The sequence below is a fragment of the Pogona vitticeps genome, chromosome 2 (genome assembly GCF_051106095.1).
Source record: "Pogona vitticeps strain Pit_001003342236 chromosome 2, PviZW2.1, whole genome shotgun sequence".
In the NCBI taxonomy this organism is placed as follows: Eukaryota; Metazoa; Chordata; class Lepidosauria; order Squamata; family Agamidae; genus Pogona; species Pogona vitticeps.
Genome location: NC_135784.1, coordinates 113,949,898 through 113,969,534, shown reverse-complemented (window position 1 = coordinate 113,969,534; position 19,637 = coordinate 113,949,898). Strand labels below are relative to the sequence as shown.

The 19,637-nt window shown below is 40.8% G+C and overlaps 1 protein-coding gene across 1 annotated transcript; it reads left to right on the top strand.

The window, feature by feature from the left end:
* The first annotated feature begins 3,716 nt into the window (after positions 1–3,716).
* LOC110072306 (serine protease inhibitor Kazal-type 6-like) lies at positions 3,717–19,055 on the top strand. The gene is made up of 7 exons (XM_072990256.2): positions 3,717–6,639; positions 8,735–8,757; positions 12,290–12,411; positions 14,355–14,394; positions 15,885–16,012; positions 17,451–17,505; positions 17,999–19,055. Exons 1-7 carry the CDS (start codon positions 6,582–6,584, stop codon positions 18,005–18,007), a joined length of 435 nt encoding a protein of 144 aa, XP_072846357.2. The 5' UTR covers positions 3,717–6,581; the 3' UTR covers positions 18,008–19,055.
* Positions 19,056–19,637: the final 582 nt, after the last annotated feature.

Sequence of the window (19,637 nt, the reverse complement as noted above, 5' to 3'; positions counted from 1 at the left end):
CACATCACAAGCGCCAGGTTACTCATATGTGAGGAACTAATCTTGTCCATCCAGGCCTGATCAACCTTGTCCTGCTTACAACCCATTGTGACTCTAATTCTTGAAGGAGTTGCTGCCTAAGACGGTTAGCAATGTTAGCACTGTCACCAGCAAGTAAGGAAGAGAGGAAAGCAAATGCAACTTCTCACTTAAATGCAAGAACAATCAATTCCTTCAACCCCATATGTCCTCAGCGACTTTCAAGCATTGCCCCTTTGGTGATATTCTTAGTCCAATCCACATAGCACAAGGATTTAGAGATCTGACTAGGTGTATTGTCCTGAATACTGGCTAAACCACATGACACTAAGATTTTCCTTTCAGTTTTAAGGTACAGTATGTTTCATAACTTCCACATTTCTTTCTTCATTTAGTTTTTCATGCAGCGCTCCTTATTGCGATAAGGTTGACATTTATTTTTCTTTCCACTCTTCCAGGAGTGGGCAGTGATGAAAATGTTGCAAAGCAAGGGACATTATTCTTAAACAGAAGATTTTTCCCCACATTTCTCCATATTATACACTTTACTGTCTCTTCTGTAAAGAATAGTCTTCCTTGTTTTGCTGATAGAATAAATTTAATTGAACTAAATAATTTGCTTTTTTCTGCTAGCACAAATCTTACAAGTGGTGGTTTGAGAAAGAATCATTTTATTAGGGCTTTTTAAACTCTTATCTATGTATAAATTCTTCCCCATTTTAAAAAAGAACAGAAGCAGGAAGTGGCTTGAAAACCTCCCAGGTATTTTGTTGTTGCTGTGTTTGGGTACATTTTGATTGAGGCAATCTGTGTTAACAAGTAAAAGGGACGGTCTGCACGGAGACAAAAAAAAAATTAAAGGGCTAATCAGAGCTTCAAAATGTAGCTTTATGCTTGAGGGGGGAGGAAGAGAGAGCAGAGCAGAGCAATTTGTTCAGCACAATTTAATGAGCTTATGGGGCAAAAGATCTATTTCCATTTCAGGTTCTACTTAGAGCATTCATTTTAAAAACCCATTCAGTTTAAGAGAATTAAGGATGTTAAGTAAAAGGCACAATTTCTCTGCTTAACAATCCAATGCCACTTCAGTGGAAATTAAATGTTAGAGGTGATTTTGGGATGTGGTGGCGCTGCGGGCTAAACTGCAGAAGCCTTTGTGTGCTGCAGGGTCAGAAGACCAAGCAGTCATAAGATCGAATCCACGCGAAGGAGTGAGCGCCCATCGCTTGTCCCAGCTCCCGCCAACCTAGCGGTTCGAAAGCATGCAAATGCGAGTAGATAAATAGGGACCACCTCGGTGGGAAGGTAACAGCGTTCCGTGTCTAAGTCGCACTGGCCATGTGAGCACGGAAGATTGTCTTTGGACAAAACGCTGGCTCTGTGTCTTGGAAACGGGGATAAGCACCGCCCCCTAGAGTCGAACACGACTGGACAAAAATTGTCAAGGGGAACCTTTACCTTTACCTTTATACAGAATTGAAAAAAATACAAAATGAAGCAGAAGCAGCAGGGGATATATCAGGGAAGAAAGTGGGTTGGAAAGAAATAATATTATACCCTTCACTGTAGATTATCAGATTCCATCATCACTTACACTATCACACTACAATATCGACCACTTCCTAAAAGTCATCCTCACAATAACTACTAAAAAAGCTGTGAACAGCTTGTCCAGAAATGAGTGTGTGTTGCGGAGGAGGGGATAAACAAATTTGATGAAATCTTAAATTGGAGAAAAAAGGTCAGATGTCTTTAAAAATAAAAGGCACAACATTTAACCGATTTCTAGATTTCTTGGCAAACTTTCAAAGGAGCAAGTTGTACTACTTCTAGAACTTACTGAGAAGATGATCTCTTAAGTATGCATTTTGGGTCCGCTAATACTGCTAGTGGAAGTTGGGAGCTGATGTTTTACTTCACAGCATGGATTTTACAACCCAGAATTACTGAACAAAATGTTACAATGGGAGATACATCTACAATAAAGATCTTTAAATTGTGATATGTGGCCCCATCCAGGTCGCTCATGGGTAAAGTGTGGGCCCATACGTGAAGCAGATCTGAAAGGAAAAAAAAAACAGCAACATTATTTTTCTTCATCTCTTGCATCTAGAAAGGCAAAGCCTCAGTTATTATGTCCTATTGGTTTCTCCACATGAGAAGCAATGGGACTACAGAGGAGATTCCAGCTTATATGCAGGTTCTCCACATAAGAAAGAACTCTGCCATGTGGGACTTGTTGCTTACAAGGAGAGTTGACAATGAAGTAAGAACCTCTCCTCTGCAGACATATTACTTTTTGACACATAGACAGCAACAACAGAAACAGGAGGAGCTACACTCTCCCCTTTAAATGTATTGGAAATAACCAAGTAAGCAGCAACTGAACAAGACTCAAGAATGTAGCTTACTTCTCCACCCACATGGTATGCCTTCCCATCTCTGGGACCAGTGTGTGCCTATATACACGGGGATGCAATATTCATACAGAGCTCTAGATGTTCACACAGCTTCCAGATATTATCTGAGAAGCTGGTTGTGCAAAATGGGCCTATGGATTATTTCAAAGATGTAAATCCTACTTAGATTAGCCATCTGGTGGCATTAAAATATGATAGACAGCATAAAGCAAAGCAAAATGTTCTGCTTTTATACCACCTCATAGTTCTTAGAGCACTTTAGGTAGTTTACAATGTAATTATGCAGACTACATATAAACCCCTCCCCCCATGAGCTGAGTACTCAGTTTATCAACCTTGGAAGAATGGAAGGCTGAGCCAACCTTGAACTGTCTACCTGAGCCCACTGAGATCCAACTCAGGTCATAAGCAGAGTCTTGGCTGCAATATTGCAGTTTCACCACTGCGTCATGATGCTCCATCTGCCTCACCAAAAGGACATGTACACAGGATAAATACTGCCAGATTTGAATTTCTGTTAATCTTCAGAAAAAGACACCAAAGCATGGTCATTAGATCTGAAGATTACAGCATTTTAAATTCATTCTTCTTAGATTCATTATCAGTAATATAATGATGTCTCAGTGTCAACAAGGCAGGTCATTAGTGGGGCCAGGCTTACCAACAGGGGGAATGGGTGTATTGCTGCTTTCGGAGATTTCTAGGTGCATCATTTGACCTTTTAAAATGTTTTAATATTGTTTATAACTTGCAATTTATAATTTACAACTAAGCAAATTATTAGTTATTTTGAAATTATTATTGTATTATTATTGTATTATTATTGACAGGAAAAGTAAAAGCCTTGTGTACCAAAATAACTTGGATTACCTTAAGTATTATGTACTTTAACCCGGGTGTATGAAGAACGACATATAATTTTCCACCTTGGGCAGCAAAATGTCTTGTTCATTACAGAGCTGCCCTTTACAACAGTGGTCCCCAACCTTTTCGGAACCGCAGACTGGTTGGGGGGAGGGGTCTGTGGACGGCAGAGGCACCCCCTAGCTTGTGGGTGGGCATGGCATGTTCACGGGTAGGCATGGTATGTTTGTGGATGGGCATGGCTAGCTAGCGGGTGAGTGGGGCATGCACAGACGCATGCACACAGGTGTGCTATGCCCACCCGTGCACTCACCATGCCCATCTGCAAATGCACCATGCCCATCCACACATGTGCGTGAGCCCACCATGCATGCATGCGGGGTGGGTGGGAGATCTGTCTCCGTGGCCTGGTCCTGTGAAGCCCATGGACTGGCAACCGGTCACGGACCAGGGGTTGTGGATCCCTGCTTTACAATCATTTATTATTGGCAGTGTCATCAACTTTTTACCTAATCTGTATCATATGTCATGAGATGTTCTGCTGAATTTATGGAAGTACCCTGCTCCATCCATTCCATAGCAGATCATAGGTAACCTGGATTAGGGCCTCTCCCTGGATAATCCCAAACCCAAACACATGTTGTAGATCTGGGGCAAGGCGTTCCTTCAGGTAAACCAACTGGAAACTATCTATGGCATTTATTGTTAGAACCAGCACAGATAATAACTGAACGCCACTGTAGCTGTCTCTCACCAACTCTTCTCTGTGATCTGGTCACCATGTTTTGGACTAGAACAATATGAGTCAATTTCCCCCTTAGTTAAAAAAAGAGGGAATGTAACAACAACAAAAAAGATGACAAAAAGATGATAGAGAGTTGGAAAAATTGCATATGCAGAATTAGAATTATTTGTTATAGAACACTTAAAATAAAAATATAGGACCTCTCACTGATGTGGAGAGGACAGTGAACACCAGGCAGCTGATGAATCTGATCATTGTGCAGTCCAGGTGCTAAATGGTGACAAAACGTTTTAGAAAATCCAGCTCTTATGGACCTGGATTACACACTCCTACAAGACAAGATGCCTTAGAGCAGTGGTCCCCAACCTTGGGCCTCCAGATGGTCTTGGACTTCAACGCCCAGAAATCCTGGCCACCAGAGGTGGTGGTGAAGGCTTCTGGGAGTTGTAGTCCAAGACCACTGCCTTAGAGGACTGTCTCTTTTAAAGTGGGACATAGCCATGTACATATTTCTCCTTAATTTCACAATCAATGTGAAGAATTATTTCAGGTGTGGCCTCCTACATCACAGATTTCCTCGTGTGGCCATCTGAAAGACAGAAGGGGAGAATTCTTCCTTATAGTTTAGATTCCTATGCTGCAGATTCTGCTATTGCAAAAGGAAAAATCCAGAGTAACTGGTCCCCAGCAGGAAAAAAAAAGGTCAAATTATAATCCAATAAATCTCCAAAAGCAGAAATACAGCTTTTAAATACATTGCAGAACTCCCCTGCAGAGTTCTACACTCAGAATATATTTTTTTCAAATCCAACAGTAGACCTGTGACCAGTACTGCTTTCATGGTCTTAGTTTTATATTTTTAAAATATATTTTTGATGGGCTAATCAATCCCCGAGATAAATTATGGGTTCTGCACCACCGAAGGCTGCTTCCCTTGGGTAAAAGGAACCTGTCAAAGTGAAATCGTCTCAGCTTTTTCCTGTGGAGGGACTTTCCAAGAGAAAGAGAGTATACCTGATACAGGTGCAAAGTGCATACGGTACATGTTCAATGTATCATCTTCTGACACTGAATACATTACATGTGCCAGTGTCACTAGGCTTTTTGGATTTGTGGACATATTTGCTCTTTTGAAAAGATGTCATTACAGATATCTGCACAAAATGGCTGCTTTAAAAAAACAAAATGGAGGGAACACTGGCTCTCTGTCTGTCTCTCTCATTATACTTTGCTTCCTGTGACTACAATCTCCCTCTCTGTCCTCACTTTATTTCTCTTCTTTTGCTGGCACCGTGTCACACAATGACACCATCCTGCCCAATCTTCAGAGGTTACCCTTTCTCCCATACTGTATGTATCCCATTCCAGATGTCTTGGTAGGTCTCTGTCCTTGTGTGTAGCATCTGCATGGGATAGGAGACATTGCTTTGGGGAGGGTGGAGCACATATATCTGCTTTTGTCAGACCAGTTACAGAATCTTAATTCTAAGACCAAACCACTGCGTAGCCCACAAGGGTTCCCCAGCCAGAACCCAGGCCTCTTCTGCTGTTGTCCCTGTAATTATTTATTCATTATTTTATTTATTTATTTTATTTATACCCCGCCTATCTAGTCATTTCGACCACTCTAGGCGGCTGGAGACAAAAGAGTAAAGTTTCAAATAAACATAAAATCTGCTGTTGAAGACTGTATGAAACTGAGCTGTTCTTTCCAAGCTGGAAGCTGTGTAGTCATTGCACTGGAGCAAATACCACGCCCACGCCTAAAACTGAGCTACAGTTTGTATATTTTGTGAGAAGAAGCCAAATTGGCAAGAAACACATTTGGCACTAAATGCTCTGCTCTTGGAGTGACTACTATGTCCCTGACATACCTTAGCTGTATCCAGTTGGTGAAATACAGCCCCCAATAGCCTTTCCCACGCTGGAATCTGGCTGCAAAATATTCTTCATCTCTGGTGAAAATCATAGGTTGGAGCCAGAGTTTTTTATTCTGCCAGCAAGAATGCTAACCAATTTGAATGCCATCTTGGATATCTGAACTATGTAAAGGCAATATTCTCTGATTCCCTCCTTTTGCTCCTGTCTCAGTGTCACTGCCCCCACTGTTTTCATGCCTGTCCCCAACCTTCCAAAACAGATTTGGAAATGACACTGGGGACTTCAGAGGGAGGGGATAATGGCAAGAATGGCTTCTTCTGCCGTTTATTCAATGAGAAAAGACTGCAGCATCAAAAGCTTCCTATGGAAGGGAACACATCTTCCTGCCATCGAAGACTTGGGCTGGATCTAGCTTTGGAACAACAGGAATTCTTCCCCATCTCTCACTAAGCCAAATACACCTTTTCTAGATTAACATATGTCACAGGAAGAAAGGTAGCATTCCTTCACTGCCCAAGATCATTGTGATAAAAGGTGAAGAATGAGATTGCTTTCAGAGATACCTTACTATAAATACGAGCACAGTACTGTGTCTAAACTGTAGGAGAGGGCTACCTAGAATTAGAGAGAACAGAGGGCTGACTTCATTAAGTATGAAAATGACAATCATCTCAGTGATCCTTCCCCTTGCAATCTCTTGTTTCTTTTTAGGTAAGTCTCCTTCCCATTTCAAATGCCATCTTTAAGCCTCTATATTTAAGGCTTTCACTCAGACTTTGGAAAAACTTATTTACTGAACTACAGAAATGCTGACCCTGCATGGCTACTTTATAGATTTCTTTTTCTCTTCTCTTGAAAGCAGAATGAGAATTTGCTATCTTTTTTTGGGGGGAAGAAAGCAACAACTGGTGTTTGCTTCATTTTATAGTTAGGATTGTAATTCATTTTGTTGTAAACAGCAGCTTTATTTACTCACTCTGGCATATGGTAAAGATATTATCTTCTCACACCATTAAAATACTTCCAAAAGAGCCTTGTAGCTTAAATGATCCCTTCAAAATTTGCAGCATAGCATGCTTGCTATGAATGTTCTTTCTTAACAAGCCAATATGTTACGAAGATGTTAACATATTGGCTAGAATAATATAGGTATTTGTTTAATGTTTACATAACTTTCTGCAGTTGTAATTGCAGCTAACTGTTGAATTTCCAGAACTAGAGATGATGATATTCATATTCGTATACAGTATGAATAACCCCACACAGGTGGCATTAACGAGGGTCCAGCACCATGGGGCCGGAGAGTCCACTCACTGATCCGCCGCAGACAGCACAATTCTATGAATGGCCCCGCTGTGCGCAATCTGCTCGCCATTCCTGGCAGGAAGTGAGAGGACAAGCCTGGCTGCAAGGTCAAAGAGTGGCGAGTAGATCGTGCACTGCAGTGCCATTGGTAGAATTGTGCCGTCCGCATCCACAGCAGATCAGTGAGTGCACCATCCAGCCCCATGGGGCTGGACCCTCGTTAACGGCACCTGTGCTGAGATATTCGTATTTGTATACAAATATTTGTATTCATATACAAATACCCTAGTCTCTATCCAGGACATGTCTTGGTCACAAACCTGTTTATGGGCCTGACCAAATAACCTGGATGCACCTTGGCACCTTATCCGTTATCTATTTGCTTCTTGGTGGGACAGTTTTCAGAGAAACATCTCCTACCAGGTGCACTAGAACAATGTGGAACAACGAAACTCGACCCTGCTAAGACTTAAGCACATACCTGTCATCTGAGAAATGAGGAGGCACCTCAGAAACCTCAGGTTACCTGGAAGGGCATCCAACTAGATAGTTAATTTGGCCCCAAATACCTAGGTGTTACTTTGGATCATATGAATACCTATAAGAAGCATTGCTGCACAAAGATATTCTTTGAAAGCTATCGGGAATATCTTGGGCATAAAACTGTAAGCACTAAAAAGTACAGCTTTAGCCTTATGCTACTTCATAGTGCCAGCCTGGTGTGGTATTGTTCAGCACATGCAAAACAGGAAGATATAGCACTTAGTGAAAGCTGTAGAATCATTACTGGCTGCATGAAGCCATCCTCGATTGATAATACTGTATAAGTTATCTAGATGGCATTAATTGAGTTACTGAGATTTACTTCATAAGCTACAGACAAGTAAAAGAAAATGGGACATCTGCACCTATACAGTTCTTTGTGAGTGCAAATTTGAGGTAATGTCACACCTGTGTTGGTGAACTCTGTGCTCCTCATGGTGCACCATGGAAGATTTGATGTTACCTTCCCCAAATGTTCTTAATGTTGCCTGTCACTGCACACAAATATTATTTATTATACTGTGGTGCTTCTGACACAAAGAAGGAAAGAAAGTCATTTTCATTCACAAGTTATGCAAACTTAGACAAATAGGATTCTGGCCACTGAGTTCTATTTCTTAGGAGGAACAATCCCAAACTCTACTATGGTCACTAATCTGGTATTCCTGCTGTGAAGATGGTGAGAGTATGTTAAGGAAGATTGAGGTATGTAGCATGGATCCATGACTCCTCCTTCTCTGAATATGGTTGAGTGTGGACGGACATGAATGGTTGAGTGTAGGTGGGCATGGAAAGGGGGGGGGAGAGAAAGGGTTTTTTTTCTCTAAATGGCAGAGAGGTTCTGAGGCCCTTGCCCTCTGGTTCCTGAAATCTTGCAAATAAGAGAAAGGCACAAAATCAATATCTCCCAAACTGCACTCCATTGTGGTTTAATGTTTTCCCCCAAATTATTTTGCAGGTACTGGAGCTTCAGGAAAGAAGGTGAGTCCACATGTTTGCTTTATAAAAAAATAATAATAATAATCACATTTTGTGCCCACTTATCAGAAATTAAAACAACCTGGAGGAGATTGGGGTCCCTCTTTATTTGAAACAAAAAATATACCCTGTTTCCCCGAAAATAAGACAGGGTCTTCTATTAATTTTTGCTCCAAAAATGCATTAAGGTTTATTTTCAGGTGATGTTTTATTTTTTTATGTACAACAATCTACATTTATTCAAATACAGTCAAGTCATCTTCTTCTGGTTGTTGCACAGTGGTGGAGGGTGGGGTTTTACTTGACTGAGGCTTATTTTTGGGGTAGGGCTTATATTACAAGCATCCTGCAAAATCATACTAGGGCCAAGAAGCCAGGCTAACTGTGTTCACCATCCATCAATTATGATGAAAGGAAATAAAGAGAAATCCATACCGGATCAGTTGTCATCCAGGTCAACAAGGACCACATCAGATGCTATAGCCTCTGGGCATCTGGTGATAAATGGGCTACATGGCTCAGCAGACCCTGTCAAGGAACTAGGGCAGACTCTGGCAAAGCTAATGGAACAACATCAACACAAAACATGGACTCCCACCGAAAATGGAGAAATTATGAAATGTTATTATGAAGCAAACCCAAAAGCCTGTTGTTTTTAAAAAAAGAATGATGTACATTTGGAAAAGGAAACACCCAAGTAGGGACATAACTGAACAATGATTAATGGACCACAGAAAGGTTTACGATCCAGAGTAATGTGTTTTCAGAACTGGAATTACAAGAACTAGAAAAGGTGGCAAAAGAAAAATCAACACAAAACAATGACCATAGTATGGAAGACAAATGCAGGGTAGAGGGAGACACAATAGTGGAAGAAAATGTATCAGAAGAGGAACAATTCATGGAACAACCCAGAAATTATGAGTTGACAGAACAGCCAAAGGGAAAAAATAGTAACCTATATTAGCCAGAACACAGAAAGACAAAGGGTCCCCACATTGCACCAATTACAAAGTAAACTACCGAATGATGCAAATGTAGTCATCAGAACCATCCCAACCAACATGCTAAAGGAAACAAACCAGCTCATGTATGGCACAGCTACTATAATAACTATGGAATTGGTTAGAAGCTGAAGAGAAAAAGAAAAAGAAAAACAGAAAACTGGCATTCCAAAATGAAAAATTGGCTGGAAAGAAAAATAAACAAATTACATGCAGACATTAGCAACTTAAAGCACTTGAAAGATTCAAAACTTAAAAATGAAAAAGTAAAAGCCAGACTATGCAAAATATATGACCTAGAAAGGAAAACAATTGTTGAAACTATGGAAGAATTAAAACAGCATGTAACAGCTACAGCAAAGAAAATCGAAAGATATGATGGATGCTTGGGACAATATAGAGAAAACACGCAATTTCAAAATAACCAACAATTGTTCTATACATCACTAGGAGAAAATGCAGAGCAAAAGAAATTAGGCCCATGTAAAGATGATGCTCTGAAATTTTGGAAAGAAATGTGGGAAAGCCCAACCAGCCATAACAAAAACACCTCATGGATTTAAAATATTTGTAAAGAAACTCAAGGAAAATATGTGGATGATATTGTAATAGCAACTGAAATGATTAAGAGGCAAATAAAGGATGTGAAAAACTGGAGTGCACTCGGTCTAGATGATCTGCACGGATTTTGGCTAAAGCATTTAGCAAATCTTCAACAATGTTTAGCAGTGCAATTTAATCACTTACTTCAAAATTCTACAACTGGAGATTGGATGACAATAGGTCACACATTTCTGATAATAAAAGATCATTAAAAGGGCAATGAACCCAGTAATTATTGACCAATTACATGCCTTTTAACAATGTCCAAGCTCTTCAGGAGTACTTACAAAATCAATATGTACTTATTTAATTGAAAGCTTCCTATACCCAACTGAACAGAAAGGGAACTTTTAAAAGTCAAGAGGCAGGAAAGATCTGCTTCTTATTGATGAAATAATACTAGAGAATGAAAAAAGAAACAAAACAAATCGTAACATCACCTGGATAGACTATAAAAAGGCATTTGTCTCATTGCCACACAGCTGGATGAACACCTGCCTAAAATTTTGGGGAGTAGTAAAAATATTCAGAAGTTCCTCAAGAAAAACATGGGAAAATGGAAAACTGTTTTAATGACACATGGTGAAGAAATTAGGGAAGGTAGCATCAAAAGAGGAATATTTCAAGGGGATTCTTTGTCACCACTACTGTTTAAAATCTCACTAATCCCCATGTCAATAATTTGGGCTGCCATATTTCAGAACAAGCAGATAAAATCAATAATCTCTTATGCATGGATGACCTAAAACTATACAGTATGCAAAAAGTTCCACAGAGACAGAATCACTGCTAAGCACAGTGCAAATATTTAGTGAAGATATTCAAATGAAATTTGGAATTGACAAAGCAGTTTTGTCTATACATTGTGGGAAGATCCAAATACTAGATGGAATAGACTTTAAAAATGGCAATATTATAAAACCACTGTCAAGTGATGAAAATTATAAATACCTTGCAATACTACAAGCAGATAACATCCTGCACACAAAAGTTAAGGAACTGACAGAAAGGGAATATATCAAAAGACTGTAGAAAATCTTTAAATCAAAATTAAATAGTGGAAATACAATCAAAGTCATAAACATGTGGGCAGTTCCAGATTGAGTGGCAAAATTAGTGCACTGGTAATTATGTAAAATTTATAACTTGCCAGCCTCCAGAAAGCCATGAGAACATCAGGTAGAGAAGGTGTCAGGAAATAACAAAGTTAAGATCTTGTGAGATTTCTGGATCAAACTAAAAGACACCTTGAACATAACACACCAGACATAGTAATAATATAATGAAGAAACTGACATTGCAATTCCAGGGAATGCCAGAGAGGAAAATAAAGAATTGGAAAAACTAACAAAGTACAGAGACTTGGCAATCGAAACATCTCATTTGTAGATGAATCATACTTTAATGGTCCCTATAGTCATTGGGGATTTGGGAACAATATAAAAAAACCTCACACAGTACTATAAGCAGTTGCAGATTTCAGAAATAACACCATCAGAGCTGCAAAAAAATGACAATATTGGGAATAGCATATATACTACGTCTATATTTAACAGAGACTTAAGTTTTTGGTTAAAACTTGAATCTTTTGTAATACTAGTCTATGATTTTATAATTTTGATTGACTGTGCCTAGTATTTTTGAATAATAAAAATAATAAGAATTTTATAAAATAACTAGCTGCAGGTGTCTGATATTTTTTTTAAAAAAATAACTGTACTTCAACTGTGGTGTAAAAATATATTTTACCAGAAATTAAAAGATCTGCCTCATGTGCCAAAAATATTGGCAGAGTTTATGCATTATATACTTTGACCAGGGGCAGAGTAGAGGCAGCATTGATCACTCCACCTCAAGCAGGAAAATGTTTTAGGCCAAGCCTGTTTGTGACACATTTCAAACTAATTTTTATCTCTTTTGTTTTATAGATTGACTGTTCAGAATACCAAATTAAAAAACACCCAATAGTTTGCCCTAAGTACTATTTCCCACTTTGTGGAACGGATGGCGTTACCTATGGCAACGAATGTTTCCTGTGTGCAAAAATTCTGTGAGTATTTCCTTTATAGCAATACAATCTTATTAATGTCTTTCCTGGAGTGAGCAAGGAAAATATACATATACATTTATAATCTATGACACTGATTTAAACTGGATTAAATGTTAAGTGACAGAGGTTTGTTTGTTCGACATAGGGAACAGGGCAGTTATGTCTTCCCAAAAATAACAATATGATTTTTATATAAACATAAAATGTGAGCCTTCACTGGGCTCCATGGTTCATTACTGAGGAGCAAACTATACATTACAAATAACCTGCCATTAGAACTGAAATCATATTAGTATTTGAGAGGTCTGTTGAAGAGAAACCTACATGTTTGACAAATCAGACTTGCCCATGAAGATTGCATTTATACCATAATCTCAAAATAAACTAACTACAGGAGGAAAGTAAAGTGCTTACAGTACATATAACCAACACTTAGGGAATTCCAGTTTGTGATGCTGTTGGAGGGTTCTTCCAAGTAGTGAGCTCCCAAATGTTGCGAGTTAACAGGAATTTTGGCGAGTGTGTGTTTGAGTCTTCGGGCCTGAGTCCCAAGCCTCAGGTCGTTTGCCCGGCCCCTCTGAAGCTTGGGACTCGGGACTTGGACCCAAAGCCTCAGGCTGCACAGGTGCTGGCCAGCTGATAGGCCAGCACATGTGCAGAGACGGCAGGCTTCCTGCCTGCCGCTGAGGCCCATCACTGCTGCTGCCATCAGCCTATCTGCCACGACCATCAACCTACCAGCTGCCGCCGCCATCCAATGTCGCTGCCATCTACGGAGTCAGCAGGCCTGGCTTCCTTTCCAGGAGCCGGCCTCCTGCTTCCACCCATACCTGCATCAGTCAGCTGATGGGCCGGCACATGCGTAGAGGCAGGGGCCAGCTCTGGGAAGGAAAGTAGACTTACTAGCTGGCTGGCGCAGACATGGGTGCAGGCAGCAGGCTGGGTCCTGGAAGGGACGTGGGGCCTGCTGCATCTGAAGTTGGCAGCAGTGGGAGGCAGCGGCAGCAGCAGGTAGGCTGATTGTGGCAGCCAGTGGTGGTGGTGGGCAGCAGATAGGGAGGTCCATAGAGACTCGATGTGACTCAGACAAATCGGCCCGAGTCACAAGTCATGAGTGCCCCCCAAACCCCTCCAGTCGAATCCGAGTCAAGTTGCCAAAGCAACGTAAGTCACACATGACAGTGACTCACAAGTCCCCATCCCTGCAAATTGATAGGTTTGGGGGAATCTATTTTATGTTTTCTTTTCAGTTTTTCCCCCCTGGCAGTTGAAAAGAAGTGGGCAACATACAGCCCCCTCAGGTGCCTAAGCCTCTCAAATCCCTATGTCATCAACCCCTAATTAAAAACAAAAATTAAAAAATGCCCTTCATGCCCTTTAGGGGCTGAGAGGGCCACTTTCATTGTAACATCCTGAGCTGATTTAAGGTTGATTTAAGTACAGGTGATCTGTGGTCTTAAAAGGGGATCTTCCTGGGCTAAAACAGCCAAGAAGCTCCCAAACCATGGAACAATTGCACACACACACCATGGTTCCTAGTGGACAATAAGGGGCTTTCTGAGTGAAAAAAAGGCAGATATTAGGGGAAGAGAGAGAGAGAATGCAGGAATGTTTTAAGACCACCCAGGGGTCAAGGGTGGGGAGGCACAGGCCTCAGCCCCCTCCACATTGCTCATCCCACATTGCTCAAAACAGTTGCAATAATGCAGAATTGGAAACATGCTATTCTGAATTATTTATTTAAGGTAGCATCTGAGGAGTCAAGATTTCAACTAATGTGGGAGAGGGGATCATCTATGGCCTTCCAATTGTTGTTTCACTGCCGCTCTCTGCAGCATTTGCCAGGATGGCCAAAGGCAGGGGGGTGGTAGGAATTGGGCAACTTGTGGCCTTCCAGGCAGATCATCCTTTCTTAATTCACTAACTCCAACCTCTCTTTCCAGAGAAGGAGCCAAGATAGATCTGGCACATAAAGGAGAATGTGTAAGTATCCTTCCCACCTAATCTGAAAGAGAAGTAGAATTCCTATGAAAGGATAATATCTGAAAAATTGTGCTCAGATAAATGCGTTGAAAACCTTCACTCGTGCTTAGCATGTTTCATGTATTTTTGAAAACACATCCATTTTATTCCTTTAAAAGATCTCTAGATTGCCTTCCAGATTCTATGCAGCTTTCTAAAATAGAGTATTGATTTGGAATCCACAGGTAAAGCTGTGACAGGTTCATGAACCTGGTCAATGCTACTTTGGACGGTGGCAGAGGGTGGGGAGAGAAGGGTGCCTTTCTTTCCTATGCACTAGACTTTGGTGGATGTAAAGGAATATTCATGGGAGCATTGCATCTGTAAGTGAAATTGGTACTACCCACTTCACTGAGAACTAGGCCTATGCCATAACTCAGTTTCCTGACAAATCTTATATGGAAATAATCTGTACAGTGTTGATTCTAGTGGCTCCATGGCCTTTGGACACGAAAAGACACAAGTTGTCATGCCCCAATCTCTAGCTGTCCTCACAGCACCTCTCTTCTGTTGTTTTATTTTGCAATGGTTTTATTTTATACTTTTATGATTTGGATTGCTGTTAGCCACCCAGAGTAGACTTTGGTCTGAGCAGGGTATAAATTAAATAAATAAAATAAATAAATACATTTTCCATGCTGTGCTAAAGGAAGCATCTTGGAATATAACAGGAATTATTAGAGTGGAAATATCTTACCTGGAATCAAGAAGATAAACTACAGAGGATCACTAAATTGTGCTTATCAGTAACGTGAAGGTAGAATAGCGCAAATGTTGCGCTCTGCTTGCTGTGCAGTGGATGTTACCCAAATGATGCACAATGGCTGATAGAAAGCCAGCATTCTTAGGATTCCAAAGGAGATATCATTGAGGACTGCCCACCACACATCAGGTGTAGATAACAGCACAGGCTGTGCCTCTTGATATTGCTCATGAAAGATGAGGTCTCTGGAGAGAATAACAACCAGCATTTGGAAGTTTGGCCAATAATCACTGGGAAAATCCCTTCTTACTTGTAGTTAGTGCAACTGTCCTGTTGTTTGTTTCTGTTGCTCCAGTGACCCGAAGCTGCTTTGTTAGCAACAGGACTGCAGGGGATGGCCAGAGGACAAATGTATGCAAGTGGGCTGGGATGAGTTGGCAGTACAGCCCTAAACTAAACTATGGCTTGGTCTCCTATTCTTTATTTCTTACACAGTCTTTGCAAGCCAATAAAGACCAGACAGGGGTGGTCTGGGAAAAATTGTTAGATTTCCCCCCCCCCCTTTCTGGTTCCTGCAAAACTGTAAAATCTTTCTGGCCTCAAGGAGAAGCAAAGCAGAGCAACCCTCCCTTTACAGATTCTTGTGGCCCTAAGCTAATCCTGAAAGACAAGTGAAAAAGGCCAAATTTGCTCAAAATCAGAGCTGCCAAAGCTGAATTAATTTACACTGTCTGGGATGCATTTACAGGTTGACTGCAGTCAGTACCCACAGCCACAAAAGAAAACACCCGGAGACTGCCCGAACGCATATATACCTGTGTGTGGTACAGATAATAAGACTTATCCCCATGTCTGCATCTTGTGTGCAAAAATCAGGTATGTTCAACACAAAGAGACCATTTTAATACAGTGACACTGCTAGAAATCATGTGCTTGCTTTATGGATGTATGCTGCTTGTCTCAGCAAAGAGAGGGTTGTTGTCAGGGAGCACTAGTGATCCCACCTATCGCACATAACACATTAGAAGTTTTTGTCCTTTACCCGGAGGCAGTGTTGGCATCACTACCTGGTGTCCCCAAAGTAGCCAGGGACCTACTGTTTGGTCTGGGTCTGCCACTACCCTGAGTCAGACCTTTAAAGAAAAACTTTGTAACCAAAATATTCGCGAAGGCTTTCACAGCCGGGATCTAATGGTTGTTGTGGGTTTTTCGGGCTCTTTGGCCGTGTTCTGAAGGTTGTTCTTCCTGATGTTTCGCCAGTCTCTGTGGCCGGCATCTTCAGAGGTTGCTGTCCTCCGAAGATGCCGGCCACAGAGACTGGCGAAACATCAGGAAGAACAACCTTCAGAACACGGCCAAAGAGCCCGAAAAACCCAGAACAACCTTTGTAACCAAGCATATTTAGTAGTGCTGACAATCTGGGTTTAGCCACCATTTTAATTTTTCCCAATGCCACCAGCACAGACCTGTCCCTCTACAGTTGGCTCAGACTCAAGAGCATTTCCATGACACCCAGTAAACTCAGTATGGCACACTTACAGAGGAGATGGTTCATTAAACAGGCTTTTACCTTGGAGTCTCTCAAACCTCAATCTGACTTGGCCCAAAGCTCTTCAAAAAGAGCAAGGAAGAGAACAAGAACAAATACATTTTTTATCTGTAGCAGATGGACAATTGGTTAAACCTGTAGATGTTGCTGGACTAATTGTAACCCTCAAATTTTGGGCCTCTAGGTATTGTTCTGTTCATCCTAGCCAGGTGAGAGTTGTTGGACGTTGCAGTCTAATGGCATCTGAACGAAATTCTTAGATTCTCCACAACCTAATCTGCTTAGTTACAGGAAATGAAATTCCTGCTAGTAAAGAACTTTTCCCTAGTTTTCTCCTAAAACAGCTGTTCTCCTCTTTATAGTCATCTCCTTCCAGCTAATTGTGCTGTATTCTTTGGAAAAGGCTTAGCCTCCCCTAAGTCCCTGGCCTATGCTTTGTATTACTGAATTCCAAAAATATCATTGTGTTTTTCTCTGCTTTGTTGATTCTTGCTAGATTGCACTTTTATGCTACTTTTCCTGTGCCTTACTATGGAATTTCCATTTCTGTTATTTATGAAGTGGTAATTTTGTTTTAAGCAATTAACTGCTTTGGAGACGACATGATTAAGCACTAGAGTAGTATTTTTTAAAAATAATATAAAATACAATGTTCAAATATTTCCTGTATCTTCATAATAATTCAATAAGGCAGGGCGCATTTTCATAAGAAATAGCAGCCCAGGCCTTTAACAGTCATTTACACAAATCACTCTGCTATTACAGCACAACCGGGAAACAGATTGGCATACTTCACAAAGGAGAATGCACGAAACAAAAGGTATGTGCAATTCTTCATGTTGATATTCGTATATTCAAACTACTGATTATGGAAGGACATTCTGGAAATCTGATCTCAGCTGGCAGAACACTACATTTATAATTTTACTATAATGCCTAACAATTTCCCTAATATACTTTGAAACTTCTGAAATCTTAACCTCAATGCTTTCAAAAGTGGCATTTCTTTAAAACAGAAAAGCAAACATTTGATAGTCAGGGACACAGGATCAAACATGTTTACTCAGAACAAAGTCCTACTCGCTGCAAGAGCTGTATCCATGCATAACAGTACTTTTATTGTTATTTGCTGCTGGGCCTTCCATTATTTGCATGTAATTAAGGGGGGGGGGCAAAGGTGCTGAAAGCAGAAACCTGTGTCCAATGACGTGTAAAAAAAATTTGGCTTCTTGGCAATGTTTAAGGAACCAACATCCTATTTAAGAAAGCATTATTTGCCAGTAGTTTTCTTCTCTCTCTCTCTCTCTCTACAGGCAGAATAGCATGTGACATGAGAAATTCCTTTTGAGGTACATGCTTGACATTTCCTGATCCACTGTGACTACAGAAATGCCTTGGTTGTGCAGATCTGACCTGTGTCATCATAGCTGGTAGTTCAATAAAACAAATGCAATCTGATTTAGTCTCTGCTCTTTTACCAGCACAAAAGAAGAACCAAATGTCTGTGAGTGAACCCCGACCTTTTATATCTCAGTCAGAAGTGACCACAGCAAATGCATGGGTGAGAAACACATCACCACCCAAGCTCTTCTGTGGAAAGATATTGTCAAGACGTCTGGACGTTGGGTTAATTAGCTTTGGTTGAGGTATACATTACTGGGTCCAAGCTGAAACAAACTCTGATGCAGAGTGGACAATGCCACCAAACAGGCCTCTTTCTTATGAAGCCCAGCCTCCCAAAACTCCGGCCCTCCCCTTTTCTTTTTTAAAATCAATGTCTGGAGATTAAGGGCAGTTTCTTTCCTTATCTCTACAGACTGGATGATGAACCACTGCAGGCACAATCTAGCCCTGAATTAGGTGGGCAAGAGAAGAAGTAATACACCACAATTGCAGTATGGGAATTCACTCTTACATTTGATTAATCTGAAACATAAGCGGTTTCACTTGTAACACCACCACCTCTTTGTCCCCAAAAGCTAATAATTTCCTAATCCCCATTTCAACTAATAACTCAAAGATGTGGGTAAATGCAGTTCAAGAGTGAAATGAAGGTGTAATAGCAAAGTCCTGTACCTTGGGTAATACATACAGGACTAGAATTTGAATCAGCAAAACATCTTGCCCACAACTAGCCAGGGCTCTTTTTCATTCACTCTACCTCCTTAGCTTCCCGCCAACCTAGCGGTTAGAAAGCATGCAAATGCAAGTAGATAAATAGGGACCATCTTGGTGGGAAGGTAACAGCGTTCCGTGTCCAAGTCGCACTGGCCATGTGACCACGGAAGATTGTCTTCGGACAAAACGCTGGCTCTATGGCTTGGAAACGGGGATGAGCACCGCCCCCTAGAGTCGAACACGACTGGACAAAAAATTGTCAAGGGGAACCTTTTACCTCCTTAGCTATCAAAATGTTCCTACATAAAGATATGTTTCTGTGACTTTGTGAAGAACTGAAGCTTGATTGCCCTTTATGCAGCCTCGCTATCAAGGACATAGACTGAGGCTGACATGAAATTCCAACACAAAATGAGTTACAAAGTTAATCTTTAAATTGCTACTATGAATAATTTGTAGTTTCTTGTCCCTCATGCACCATCAATTATGACACTGTGACCCTTTTCAGAATGTTCTTGTTACAAAGTACAGTATTCAGAAGTAGTTTACCGTTCCCTTTTTCTGGGGGCAACCTGAGACAGTGCAGCTTGTCCAAGACTACAGAGGCTGGCTCTTCTCCCTTGAGGCATAGTAGGGAAACAAACTCCCAACCTCTGGCTCTGCAGACAGATATGTAAACCACTGACCTATCCAGCCAGTAACAAGAATGTCAAAGGCTGTGGTTTCTTTCTTTTTTTATCTAATACAGTGGAACCTCTACTTAAGGAATTAATCCGTATTGGAATGGTGGCTGCAAGTCGAAAAGTCTGTAAGTCGATTCTCCATTGACCTACA

What these genes read in the sequence shown, in the direction of transcription:
- LOC110072306 (XM_072990256.2), top strand. Translation starts at nt 6,582, where the DNA reads ATGAAAATGACAATCATCTCAGTGATCCTTCCCCTTGCAATCTCTTGT. An exon ending in TGGCACATAAAGGAGAATGT is followed by an intron (nt 14,395 to 15,884) that starts GTAAGTATCCTT and finishes ATGCATTTACAG; the next exon opens with GTTGACTGCAGTCAGTACCC. An exon ending in ATCTTGTGTGCAAAAATCAG is followed by an intron (nt 16,013 to 17,450) that starts GTATGTTCAACA and finishes CTGCTATTACAG; the next exon opens with CACAACCGGGAAACAGATTG.